This window comes from Leptonychotes weddellii, chromosome 7 (assembly GCF_054177405.1).
Source record: "Leptonychotes weddellii isolate Sample4059 chromosome 7, ASM5417740v2, whole genome shotgun sequence".
NCBI classification, from domain to species: domain Eukaryota; kingdom Metazoa; phylum Chordata; class Mammalia; order Carnivora; family Phocidae; genus Leptonychotes; species Leptonychotes weddellii.
In genome coordinates this window covers 32,649,616-32,662,251 of record NC_138375.1, presented here as the reverse complement: position 1 = coordinate 32,662,251, position 12,636 = coordinate 32,649,616, and the positions used below count along the sequence as shown (strand labels likewise).

The 12,636-nt window shown below is 36.7% G+C and overlaps 1 protein-coding gene across 2 annotated transcripts in view; it reads left to right on the top strand.

Annotated features, from left to right (window-relative positions):
• HCN1 (hyperpolarization activated cyclic nucleotide gated potassium channel 1) overlaps positions 1-11,157 on the top strand; it is a 390,570-nt gene extending 379,413 nt beyond the window's left edge. For both annotated transcript variants that reach the window (XM_081826108.1, XM_081826107.1), the window contains 2 exons: positions 4,232-4,396; positions 7,607-11,157. In XM_081826108.1, the coding sequence (XP_081682234.1) occupies positions 4,232-4,396; positions 7,607-8,472 (1,031 nt within the window). In that variant the 3' untranslated portion in view covers positions 8,473-11,157. The remainder of the gene's footprint in view (positions 1-4,231; positions 4,397-7,606) is intronic.
• Positions 11,158-12,636: the final 1,479 nt, after the last annotated feature.

Below are 12,636 nucleotides of genomic sequence, written 5' to 3'. Positions count from 1 at the left end.
TTTCTTCATTATAGATATTGCACAAAACCCACAAAGATATGTTGTGTTGCTTAGAGCAAGTACATAAATCATTTGGCAAGTTCTGTTACAAAAGGGAGATACCTCACAGGGGAACCAATATAACATTATCTAAAACTTAAAGAATAGAACTTAGTGCCTTGGGTTCATCCACTATCATTGATGTACTCATAAGCATTTTAAAATAATTTTCTCTGGGCTCAAAACTCAAGGTTGCAGTCACTGGGAGGGATACAATAATGTCACTGTATGATTGCTGTCTTTAAAATGTCTCAAACCAGTGAGGGAGGTAAAGTAATCTTTAGGAAACAATTAGAAAATCCAATACAAGAAAATAAAAGTAGTGACAAACTAATATATACATAATTTCTTAGGAACCGAAAGGATAGTATGAGATACAGATGAATAAAACGGTTTTTCTTTCTCTGTTTTTTATCCAAACCCAAATACACACACACACACACACAGAGTAAATACACAAAAACTCTGTAACACCTGACACAGGACTCTCTTCCCTCAGTAAGTAGGTCTCCAAAATAACTTAATATTAATCAAAAATTAATTCATGGAGAAGCAACTGCTCCATTCACATACTGAATCTAGAAATTCAATTCATGAAATCTAAGACACTTTTATGATCAGAAGATTTGCTTTTTTCATTGCTAAATGTGTGGCATTTGTTAATTTTGTTATTCATGGAAGAAACAAAGAGACTTTAAAAGAAGGAACTATTTAAAGTGATTTTCACACTGACCAGTGAGTCTACCTTCACTCCTCTCATGAATATACCTTCATTTGTTCTGTTTCTCACTACTAAATTATTGAGGAGGTGCCAAGAAATAATGGCTGAAGAATTTTGTGTTGCCTCCAGAACTGTGATAACATAAAATTTCAGTTGTTTAAGCCAAAAATTTGTTTTAAGTATGCTGGTGGTTACTGATGAAACTTGAAGGGAAAGTAGAGGGAACTTGGAATATATATATCAAGGACTGTGCCCAGGGAGGGAGCAGATCTCCTGGCAGAACCCAAGAATAGCTCCCAGCTGAGACCCTAGGACTACAAAGAGCCAAATGAAAAGTGAGGGAGAAAACAGGTGATGCATATCTATGCATACAAAGAGCCAAATGAAAAGTGAGGGAGAACCCAAGGCTGCATATGGTACAAAGGACTCTTTGTCCCTCACTCCACATTGCAGAGCAGCCTGTAACCAGGCATTTATTCTCCTGAGGTTCTTCTTTAAAAGCAGTTGAAGAAGGCAGAGAACGGCTAAGAGAGATTATTAGTGACCCTGGAGTAAAGCCTTCCCCATTCTGGCATTTAAGGAAGTAAGAGAACAAACTGCCTATCTCTTTGCTCTAAAGAGAAACTCCAAATCAACAAATTATTCCACATCACCAGATTTTTCATCCTTAAATGTGAAAGAATGTGAACGGATTACCTGAAGAAACCATTAAACATTCAAGGAAAACCTCTAGGCACAGAGGCAGAAATAGTGAAGAGAAAGAATTCAGAAAACAGAAGGGGACTAAGATATATATAAAATAGAAAAACAAAAGCCCTTTTTTCTTTTCACTTTCACAGTTTTATTGCAATATATTTTATATATATATATGTTTATATTGTAGTATATTTACCCATGTAAAGTGTACAATTCAATTTTTTAATTAAATTTACCAAATTATGAAACCATCACCATAAATCAGGTTTAGGACATTTTCATCACTCCAATAAGATTCTTTGTATCCATTTATCGTGAATCTCTTTTCCTACCCGCTGTCCCGAGCAACCAATAATTTGTCTCTATAGATTTGCCTTCTCTGGATACTTCATATACATGGAATCATATAATCTGTAGACTCATGTCTTGCTTCTTTCATGTATGTTTGTGAAACACACTGAGGCCTGTCCCTGTTGTAGCATATAAGCTTCATTCATATTCAGAACTCTTAACACCCATCAGGAGACAGTGGACATTACATCTATAATGAAAGAGAAGGATGTAATGAGAAAGAAATAAACATAGGAAAATGGAAAGCATTTGGAAATTAAAAATATAAGTGCCAAAACAAAAATATATTAAAAAGAATGGAAGGTAAAGTTGGGGAAATCCCCTACTGTCGTAATCACTACTAACAGGTTTGCATTCCCTCATATCCTTTTTTTAATTTCCTAGTCTGTGCACTTAGATATTAATTTTATAACTAAAGGTTTTTAATTAAAGGTTATGCACATCACAAAATAAAAATAATTTATGTAAAGAGAGGTTGAAAAAAGAAAAAATGCACATCTGCATAAAGGAATATTTTTTCATCCAGAGCAAGGCATATTGGTAGATGTCATTAGCATTAGGATCATTTTTATCAGACTGTAATTACAATCTTGTATCTTTCTTTTCTCACTTAAGCTTTCATGACCATTCTACTGTTATCACACTGACTTTAAAAGCTTCACTTTTCATAACTGCCACATATTTCATCCAGTGACCTTGTACTTGGTTGAATCTTGACGACATTCTCGCATTTGCAAATGTTTAAATAAATATGTATCACCGTGTAAACACTGTTCTAATTATAGACTATTCCTCAGGTTAGATTGTCCAGTGAAATTTCTGGGTTGAAGAGTATGGATACTTTTTAAGATCTTTGTTATATCTTACTGGTTATTTTCCATGAGGTGTATAACCTAACCATTCTACATGACAACTTGCACAGATTTGAAAGAAACACTTAGCAGTAATACATTTCCCATCAGCTTATTCACCATAATGTGCCAATTATAAATTTATAATATGGCATTAGTACTTTAGTGACCAACAGGAATTTAATTTGGGGATAGTGCTGAAAATACTTCCTTTTACCACATTGTTCAGATTAAAGTAGCCAGCAAATTCCATGGTGTGATAATATGCTTTATGTTTAAATATAATATAGATTCATCTTTCTACCTACACCAGTACACACACACACATGCACATGCACACAAACGTGAACATTCCACAATATTACTTATTAAATTTACATGTTTACCAGCATGAACAACAACATAAGTGGTTGCTTCAGTGGCATTTCCTAAAATGCTATCTTCCCAGATTGGTTCAGATGTGCTTCTTAATACTTCCAGAATGCCCACAGTCTGTATTATTGTTCTTACCAGATTGCATTTAAATGAACTCTCAATTAAGATGAACTCTTTTTTAAAAAATCATCAGTATATAAGTAACACAAAAGTAGATATTCTGTTTGATTCATATTTCCAGCCCTAACATCAAATACATAATGCCTACCACGTAATTTATTCACCATGTTTATCAACATGAACTGAACTTACTTAAATAAGTTCAGGAGAGTGTGAATTTAGGCCCCTTTCAATAATTATTTTGCTTTTATTTCCTTACGTTAGGAAACTGTGCATTACAGAAATATTTCTGCCATTTCTTTTTTCAAATTGGTTATCTTGAAACTAAATTTTTAAAATATTTTTAATTTTTTTAAAAAATCAAAATCTATAGAGTTGAATTAATAAATTTAGGGAAATGAAATAGAAAATTATCACTTATAGATTTATTTAAGTAGCAAATAAGGGAATCCAAATTTGCAAATGTTTATTTTGGAAATCTAATTCTCAAAAAACAATTTTTCTTAGCAATTACTGAAACAGAAAGCCTCTCTGTGCATTTGGAATGTAATTTTCTATACCAATCTCATTGGGAATATGCGAACTACATAAGGCATGCCTGAAATGCATTCCTCAGAACCTATGGTCCAGTTTTTCTTGATCATAGGACTTTCTAGGCCAGTGTTTGGGTTCACTTTGGTTTCTCTCTATATCATATGATCTGCTTTTTGCCTTCCAAACTTCATAAAAATCTTGTCTGATAACAGTTTCTTCCAGTATTCAACTCCATTGTGGATTTATGATTCCCTTTTCTACATTTTTATTGTTATTTCAGATGGATTGGAATGAGGGCTGAAGGATAGGTAACTCCGTGTCAGCTTTCCATTTGAACTAAAATCTTTAACTGTTTAACAATAAATATCATTTTAAGGTTGAGTATTGTTAATTGGATATTTTTGTCAGAAGGAATTTACTGATAAAATAGAAAATGCTGCCAAACATTGGTTGATCACACCATGAGACTTTTTTTTAAAATTATGGGTCTTAGTGGTCTTTGAAAGTAAACTACCAAACAAATCTTCCCTTCTTGTATTTATAGAGATCTGCTTGCTGACCAAGGGCCGCCGCACTGCCAGTGTTCGAGCTGATACATATTGTCGTCTTTATTCACTTTCTGTGGACAATTTCAATGAGGTCCTGGAGGAATATCCAATGATGAGGCGAGCCTTCGAGACCGTTGCCATTGACCGACTAGATCGGATAGGTACTCTCTTCAGTTTTCTACCTTTTTTGTGTACAATTTAGTTATACTTTAGTGGACTGATATATGTTTGCAATCGTAAGTCCTAAATGCTATAGTAGGTTGCCTATTAATTAGCATAGAACTAGCAGTTAGCTCTAGCCCTATTTCTACTATCTTTCTCTTCTAAGTATTCTGGGTTTATTTAATCATCTCTATTTTTACTAGCTGCTCAGTCTGATTTCCCCAGTGATGCCAAAACAATTTGAATCTTCAGGTAAAAAACAATGATAAAAATTTTAGGTAGCACTAAAATAGAACTAAAAATATAATAGTATGAGTCTACATTACAAACCAAATAATTTTACTACAAGGTTTAAAAAAATTTTATGTATCAACTTTACATTTTTAGCTGTATATTGAGAACTGAAAACTTGTACATTTTATTTGTCTGAGTAGAAACTTCTGGAAACGTTTGTAATACAGACTCGTGCAGGAAAAACCTTCCTAGAAGTGCCCGACATAGATGCTTTACTTTGTAAACATCAACTTATTTTACAGTCTTCTCTGCTCTCCAATAAGAATATATAAATTAGACCTTATTAGTTACACTAGTTTAAAGATCTGAAGAATTGCTATAGTAAAGTTAGAACAGATTGGCTTGCTATTCGCTTCCCAAGATATGCTGGAACATTCTGACGTCAGAAGGTGGTATGCATTCATTTTCTATACCTAAATCCTCTTTCCCCACCCTACCACGCTCTGCCCCCTTTCCTTGCTTAACTCTACTCCATTCATAACCTGGGTTTAGACATCCCTTCCCTGTAGAAATCTTCTGTGACCTCCTACTGGCTCCTAGGCTGAGTATCCTGGGTATGTTCTCCCATCCCCCTAGGAATTTCCTCCATCACAATACTGCTTTTATCATTGCAATTGCTCCAACGATGCTAAGATTTGTGAATGTAGAGATCATGTCTAATTCACTATTACATTCACAGTACCTAGTACACAATGAATATTCTTGAAGCGAGCTGGTAGGGAGGGATGAAGGAATCAATGATCTCAAAGGATATGGGGTTGGGATCACTTGGAAGTAAACAAGTGCTTCATTCTTATTAAAGGTAAGGATCACTGATTGATGTAGTCTTATGTCAGCTTTTCTTATGCACTCTGTGTCTTTCTTTCCTTTTACAGAGTGGGATGACAGGTACATTAGGCTCTGAAATTAGATTAGGAGAAGTAAAGGTAGTATTTGGACATTATCATTAGACATAAGACACATATTAGAAATTCACATTGACAATTTAGACATGTAATAGGACATAGTATTGAGAGAGACAGTGCCCATAAAAGTGGGTATTCCTGAAAGCATCTTTATTTAATTTGAAAATAATTTACCTCTCTGTGGTATGTGAGTGCTCATGGTAGAGCTAGAGACTAATTTCTGAGCACATGCGTTTTTTTCCTAAGCCAGCTAGACATTTTCAGAGAAAGCATTAAAATCAGGGTATTTTAATAGAGAATTTCTGTTAATCTGATCAGCTTTACTCTCGTCTAACTTATTCCAATTAATTTTTATAAGAAAGTTTGCATGAAATGGTTTGCAATCAATAATGCAGGCAATAAAATTGCTAATAAGCACCAAGCATTTGCAGTTTTGATCCTTATAAAATTCTAACAGTGCATTAAAAAGTATAATATTTCTCCACAAGTTCACAGATATTTACATTACAAACTGTTGACTATTCACATGATCACAAAGAAATATTATCCATTCTGTGGCTATTGCTTATACATGTAAGACCATATTTAGTTAAGGCAATATGCTAAATAAGCATTTATATTTATTACAGATACAGGAGCTTTTGTTCTTGAGAAAATTAGAACATTTCTATAAGGAGAGACAAGCATTTATTTCGGCAGTCATTTAAAATGATAGTTTTCCAGCATCCAAGTAAATTATAACAAATATTTCCATTAAAAAGTATTCCTTCTAACTCTAACTTCATTTAGCAATATGGCAAGCTGATTCACTTTTCAGTTACGATATTTATCTGGGGATTATTTTATCAATGATGTCACCAAAAGTCACTAATTTCCCCCTTTCATCGATCTAATTTTGATTCTATTGTCATCCTGCCAAAGAATGTCTACTTACTGCAAACCACTCAAAAGACAATGGCAGGAAGGAGAGGTAATGCTTACTGAGGTTCTAGAGGGAGCTGAGAACCTGCCATACACTGTGCCCCTTAATCCTCACAAAGACCTTTCAGAAAAGGAAAGATTATGAAATGGTTCTCCACCTGGCCATGCATAAAAATCCTCTGAGGAAATATGCTTTTAAAGTACTGAAATCTGGACCCCATGTCTGGTTATTCTGGTTTAATTAATACGGTTCAGATGAAAATCAGTATTTTTCAAAGCTTCAGAGATGAGAAGACTATGAACGTATGGTGGAGGATCACTGGTATAGGGCACTGGTCAGAGGCAAAGGACTTGCCATAGGGCTCCTCAAATTTGCACGTGAGAATCTCCTGAGGATCTTAGTAAGATGCAGCATCTTGGTCAGCAAGTAGGAGGGGGATTAAGAGACTGCATTTCTAGAAGGCACTCACAGGATACAGATGCATGCCGCTGGTAAGAATCTGCAATCATATTTGCTGTTTTCCTTCCCCAGTCCTGTTTCTTATTAACCAGGCTCTCTTGGGCATTGTTCTAACCTTCCTCTGTCCCGTTCTCCTTCTGAGTGAAACAGGCTTATAAACACATCCACCTCCAAGGGTGGAGGATTAAATAAATTAAGTCTACCTAAAGCCTTTTGTAGAGTAGCTGTCACATAGTAAGTGTTCTATTGTCCTTTCCTGGAAGAAAAAAAAAAAAAAGTAGCTTTAAACTTAAATTTTCATTCCAGGCCCATCCTGATCCAAATGCCCTTTCTTCTCCCACTCTTCAAAGTAGCCCTCAGGTCAGATACCTCCCTTTCTCCTGTAAGATGGCTTTTGCCACATTACACTTTTCAACTTGGCTTGCACAGAAGGTAAGATTTCCCAGGGAGCTACAGGAAGCGTGAAGGGCAGGAGCCATCTTTCCGTTCGCGTCTAAAGGTGAGTACTTGGCTTTTAAGCGTCTTCTGTGCAACATGGGCATACTTCTGTTTCCAGGAGCCACTCTCCCCTGGGCTCGTCACCCGTCATCTGTAGGCTTTCTCAGTGGCTCCCTCTCTTTCGCTGACAGGAAAGAAAAATTCCATTCTTCTGCAGAAGTTCCAGAAGGATCTGAACACTGGCGTCTTCAACAATCAGGAGAACGAGATCCTGAAGCAGATCGTGAAGCATGACCGCGAGATGGTGCAGGCAATCGCTCCCATCAGTTATCCCCAAATGACAGCCCTGAATTCCACCTCCTCCACCACGACGCCGACCTCCCGCATGAGGACACAGTCTCCGCCGGTGTACACAGCCACCAGTCTGTCCCACAGCAACCTGCATTCCCCCAGCCCCAGCACACAGACCCCCCAGCCGTCCGCCATCCTGTCGCCCTGCTCCTACACCACTGCGGTCTGCAGCCCTCCCGTACAGAGCCCGCTGGCCACTCGAACTTTCCACTACGCCTCCCCCACTGCCTCCCAGCTGTCACTCACGCAGCAGCAGCTCCAGCAGCCCCCGCAGCCCCCGCAGCCGCCCCCGCAGCCACAGACGCCCGGCGGCTCCACGCCGAAAAACGACGTGCACAGGAGCACGCAGGCGCTCCACAACGCCAGCCTGACCCGAGAAGTCAGGCCCCTGTCGGCCTCGCAGCCCTCGCTGCCTCATGAGGTTTCCACTCTCATTTCCAGACCTCATCCCACTGTGGGCGAGTCCCTGGCCTCCATCCCTCAGCCCGTGACCGCCGTTCACGGCCCGGGCCTTCAGGCAGGGGGCAGGGGCACTGTCCCCCAGCGAGTCACCCTGTTCCGACAGATGTCCTCGGGAGCCATTCCCCCTAACCGCGGAGCCCCTCCCGCACCCCCTCCACCAGCAGCTGCTCTTCCGAGAGAGTCTTCCTCAGTCTTAACTACAGACCCAGAGGCAGAAAAGCCACGATTTGCTTCAAATTTATGATCCCTGCTGATTGTCAAAGCAGAAAGAAATACTCTAATAGACTGAGCATCTTCTCAGACCTTATTTTATTCTATCTCCTGATAGATTCCTATAGCCTACTACGAAGAGATATTTTAGACAGCTCTGGCCTACATGCAAAATGTAAAATATATAAATATATATCTACTATTAAATATCTATCTAAATTCCCAAGAGAAGTTCAAAAGACCTGTTTAGCATTCAGTGTTATATGTCTTCCTTTCTTTAAATCATTAAAGGATTTAAAATGTTGTTGTAAGATCGTTTATTTTTAACCTACTTTTACTGAATTCCTTTGATATATGTATTTCTCTACTTTAGGAAGAGTTCTTGGATTCAGTGGAAACAAAACTCTGATTTTTAAAAGGCAACTCAAGTGACCTACTGAATAGCACCAACCAAAACTTCTTTCATTAGCTGTGTCTCTGCATCTAAATTGTTAATCATTAATTATGGAGAATTAAATAGCAAGTCCCATTTTATAGATCCAAATTGTATTTTGGTGCTTTCAATTTTGAATTAGGTTACAGAACACGCCGTATGCTTGGCCACGGTTGGAGACTTGCATTGCCACCGTTAGGAATATCTCTAACCTCAAACACGTTCATTGATCTTTCAGAAAGCTGAGGGGATATTTGTCTTCATGTGTTATCGGACTTTTACCAAGACTCAATCAATGTTAGTTGTAAATAACTTTTTCAACCCAAATAAAAATAGCTATTCTGTGCTGTATGAGGGTAAAAGTCATCACTTAAGAATTTAGTTTTATTGCTTCACTTCAAAACTTAGAGTTTGAAATTTTACAAAACCTAATTGTGACAGTTATTCAACTGTAATGCAATGGCTTGAAACCTACAATATTATTTTAACCTGCAATGTTTTATGCAAAACTGTATGCTCAATTCTACAAATTGCTTGTATTACACCAAAAAATCATTACTTTTCTTCCTTCTTGCCATAACCAAGCATCTGAAAATAGTCCCTGCATGCTTTTTGGGGAAAAAAAAATATATAGGTTCAGATCAGTCACTGTAGGGAGAGGCTTACAGTATTTCTCATTTCTAGAAAAATATAACCATTCATTAATTGCCTATCTTAAAATTCCTATAAGGCTGACTTGAATCTCTGACATAAGTCTAGAAGTGAGGTTTTCACTTTCATTTAATATTATTACTATTATTACTATTATTTAAATAATGATTTGTAAACCACAGCTTGATTTGGAGTTGCCAGTGTGTTCTGTGTCTTTACTGTTGGTAGTTGGTAGTTTACCCTGGTGTTGATTTAAAATAACTAAATACACGATAGCATCATGTCTGTTTGGGAACACACATTTTGTTCTATGTATATTGTAATAAAATGGTTAGTAAATCTTAAGGCATGTGGTGACTAACATAGCCCTTAGATAGGAGGTTTGTTACTCGGAACGTGCTGGAAAATGTATGGACGTGATGACAGAAAGCAAGGGGCAAACTGAATGTGAGCATTGTTTGTTTGTCTGTTTCCTTCTCTCCATGATCTGTGAACATCTGCTGCTTCTCAGAGAAGTCCCTTAGTAATCATTTGTGCCTAATGCATCCCACAAATGTGGTGGATGACTGGAACACAATTGGAAGATTCCTAATAAACGACTTCTGTAAATAACCCAAGTTAAGAGAATGACCTGAAGTGGAGGTCTTTGGTATCTTTGACACTGGCGATACATTCAAGAAGAACTTAACAAAGGTCACACATTAAATGGGGCAGGGCCTCCAGACAGACTTGAGGACAGAAAACAAAACTAAAGCAAAAACTCTAAAATGGATCCATGCTGCCTGTTATGCCTTTTACGGATATAATACCTATAATACCAAAATGAGTTGTTATGTTTCCTTTCTAACAGATCCCAGCTTGTGTGGAAGTAATCAACAATGCTACTCAATGTAATGCTGTCATTAACATGCTGGTGACATCTGATGGCATGTCAGGAATGGTGTAAGAAGGGGATTGTTCAGTCTACCTAGAACCTATGGGAAAGCTGCAAGACCATTTACATATCAGTACAAAACTCCTTTATTTTATTAAAATATTGAGAATTAACTTCAATTTACTAAGATCATGTATTGGTCCTTTAAATTATTAAAGGTTTACATTTGATAGTACTAATGGGTTTGGTAGTGAAATATTTTTATATATAAATTTTTGGTTTTTTATTTTGAGCACTATTGGGAAACATAAGCAAAATTGAATTGCATGGTCTTTCAGTGCAACCATAAAATTTTTATTCACTTTGTAACAGAATGGACAAAAAACTAAGGTTTATATGTTAAACTAAAAATAAATGGTACAGGGTAAATTATATACATATATATGTATGAATATATATGCTTAGATTAAGAAAAAAAATTGACTCACATTCCTGTAATATAAAAGTCCATTGCTAGTTGAAAAGTGACCTCTTTTCTCTGTACATAGTTAAGCCCATGAGTATGGAGTTTTAATCTGTACAGAAAGAAATGTATTATTGAAAAGATTGGTCTTTCTGCTGCTGGGAAAATAGTAGAATAGCTGATTCTTACAACAACTGTTATGATCAGGGACGAATTAGAGTATTTCTTTTGTCTTTGCTCAAAGCCATATATATATAAATATATATAAAGATTATTAATAAATTCAACAGAAAATAAACTAACATCATGAATAGTTTATTTTATCAATATACTCTAATCAAATGTTTTGTTTTATTAATGAGTACAGATTTGCCTCTTTCTGCCTTTACATTGTAAGATCTCCAAGTAGGCTTATACTTGATAGTCATTATAAACTTAATTATAGATAAGCCCATGACTGTAGCGAGGAAGGTAAATAGAATGTGTGTTTCCCAGTTGTCCCTGTGTTTTACCTCTTCCATATAGTACTAGTTGAAGTCTACTTATTCTTTGCTCTGTACCTCCTTAACATGTGGTTGTTGCCCAATTCCAAAACACAGTCATTTCTGTGCTATTAGATTTAGAGATGGGAAAAAATCACCTTACAATTTATTATACAATCCTCTTTTATGACAGCCTTCGCCCTTGCAAAGGCTTTTGATAGTGATAGAACCTCCCTTTACAAGTGGATTTTGAATCAGACCTAAAAGCCTGACATAGCGTTTATTGCATTGAACGAAGGATTCTTGAAAACTGTAAGGATAAATGGCAGGAATGGCAATAGATTCTATTTATCAAATAAATAGCCTGTCTCCGGGTCTCAGGGACCACTCCATAAGTGAATGATTCCCTGACGGATGCCATCCCACTTTAAAATGGTGGTTATTTTGCAATTTATAAACTTAAGTGAGCATAACATCTGCAGGACATTACAAAGTACACAGTCAAGTTAGGCTAGTTCCTAAAGGACTTGGGTAATTTAAACAATATGATGTATTTTAAACTTTAGATGTTATTATTTTAAATCGTGAATTATTTACACTTTAAAATAGAAGTGATCTCTATCATCTTTCAGGCCTATTTTTAAAAGTCCCCATGACTTCTTAAATTTAAGTGTTTATATTTGTTAATTTTATAATTTTACTATGCTACTTAGCTCTTATGAATTTTACTTTCATAATTTATGACATTAGGCTGTGTGAACAAGATTTATCTCCTTGATGCCTCTATCCTTCTAGAATTTGTGCCATAAAACCCAAGTCTGATTATTTTGTTCATCTACACTACACCTAGCAAAATTTTATGACATGTTCGGCCTATTTGAAAATTACTTATGCTCTGCAATACAAAAGAAATGTAGTCCTCTTAGAATAATTGGATGTTAAGCATCAATAGCTATTTTGAGTCCTGAAAGTAATGGTCAAAAATTTAAGCAAGTGTGACTGGCTGCATGCACTAAATTGTTAGCTCGGTTCTATAACTTTATTTAATATGTCCTCTTTCCAGGAAAATAAGATGGAATAAAGAAAATTTGCGGGCGCCTGGGTGGCTCAGTTGGTTAAGCGACTGCCTTCGGCTCAGGTCGTGATCCTGGAGTCCCGGGATCGAGTCCCCCATCGGGCTCCCTGCTCGGCAGAGGGCCTGCTTCTCCCTCTGACCCTTCCCCCTGTCATGTGCTCTCTGTCTCTCTCATTCTCTCTGTCTCAAATAAATAAATAAAATCTTTTAAAAAAAAAAA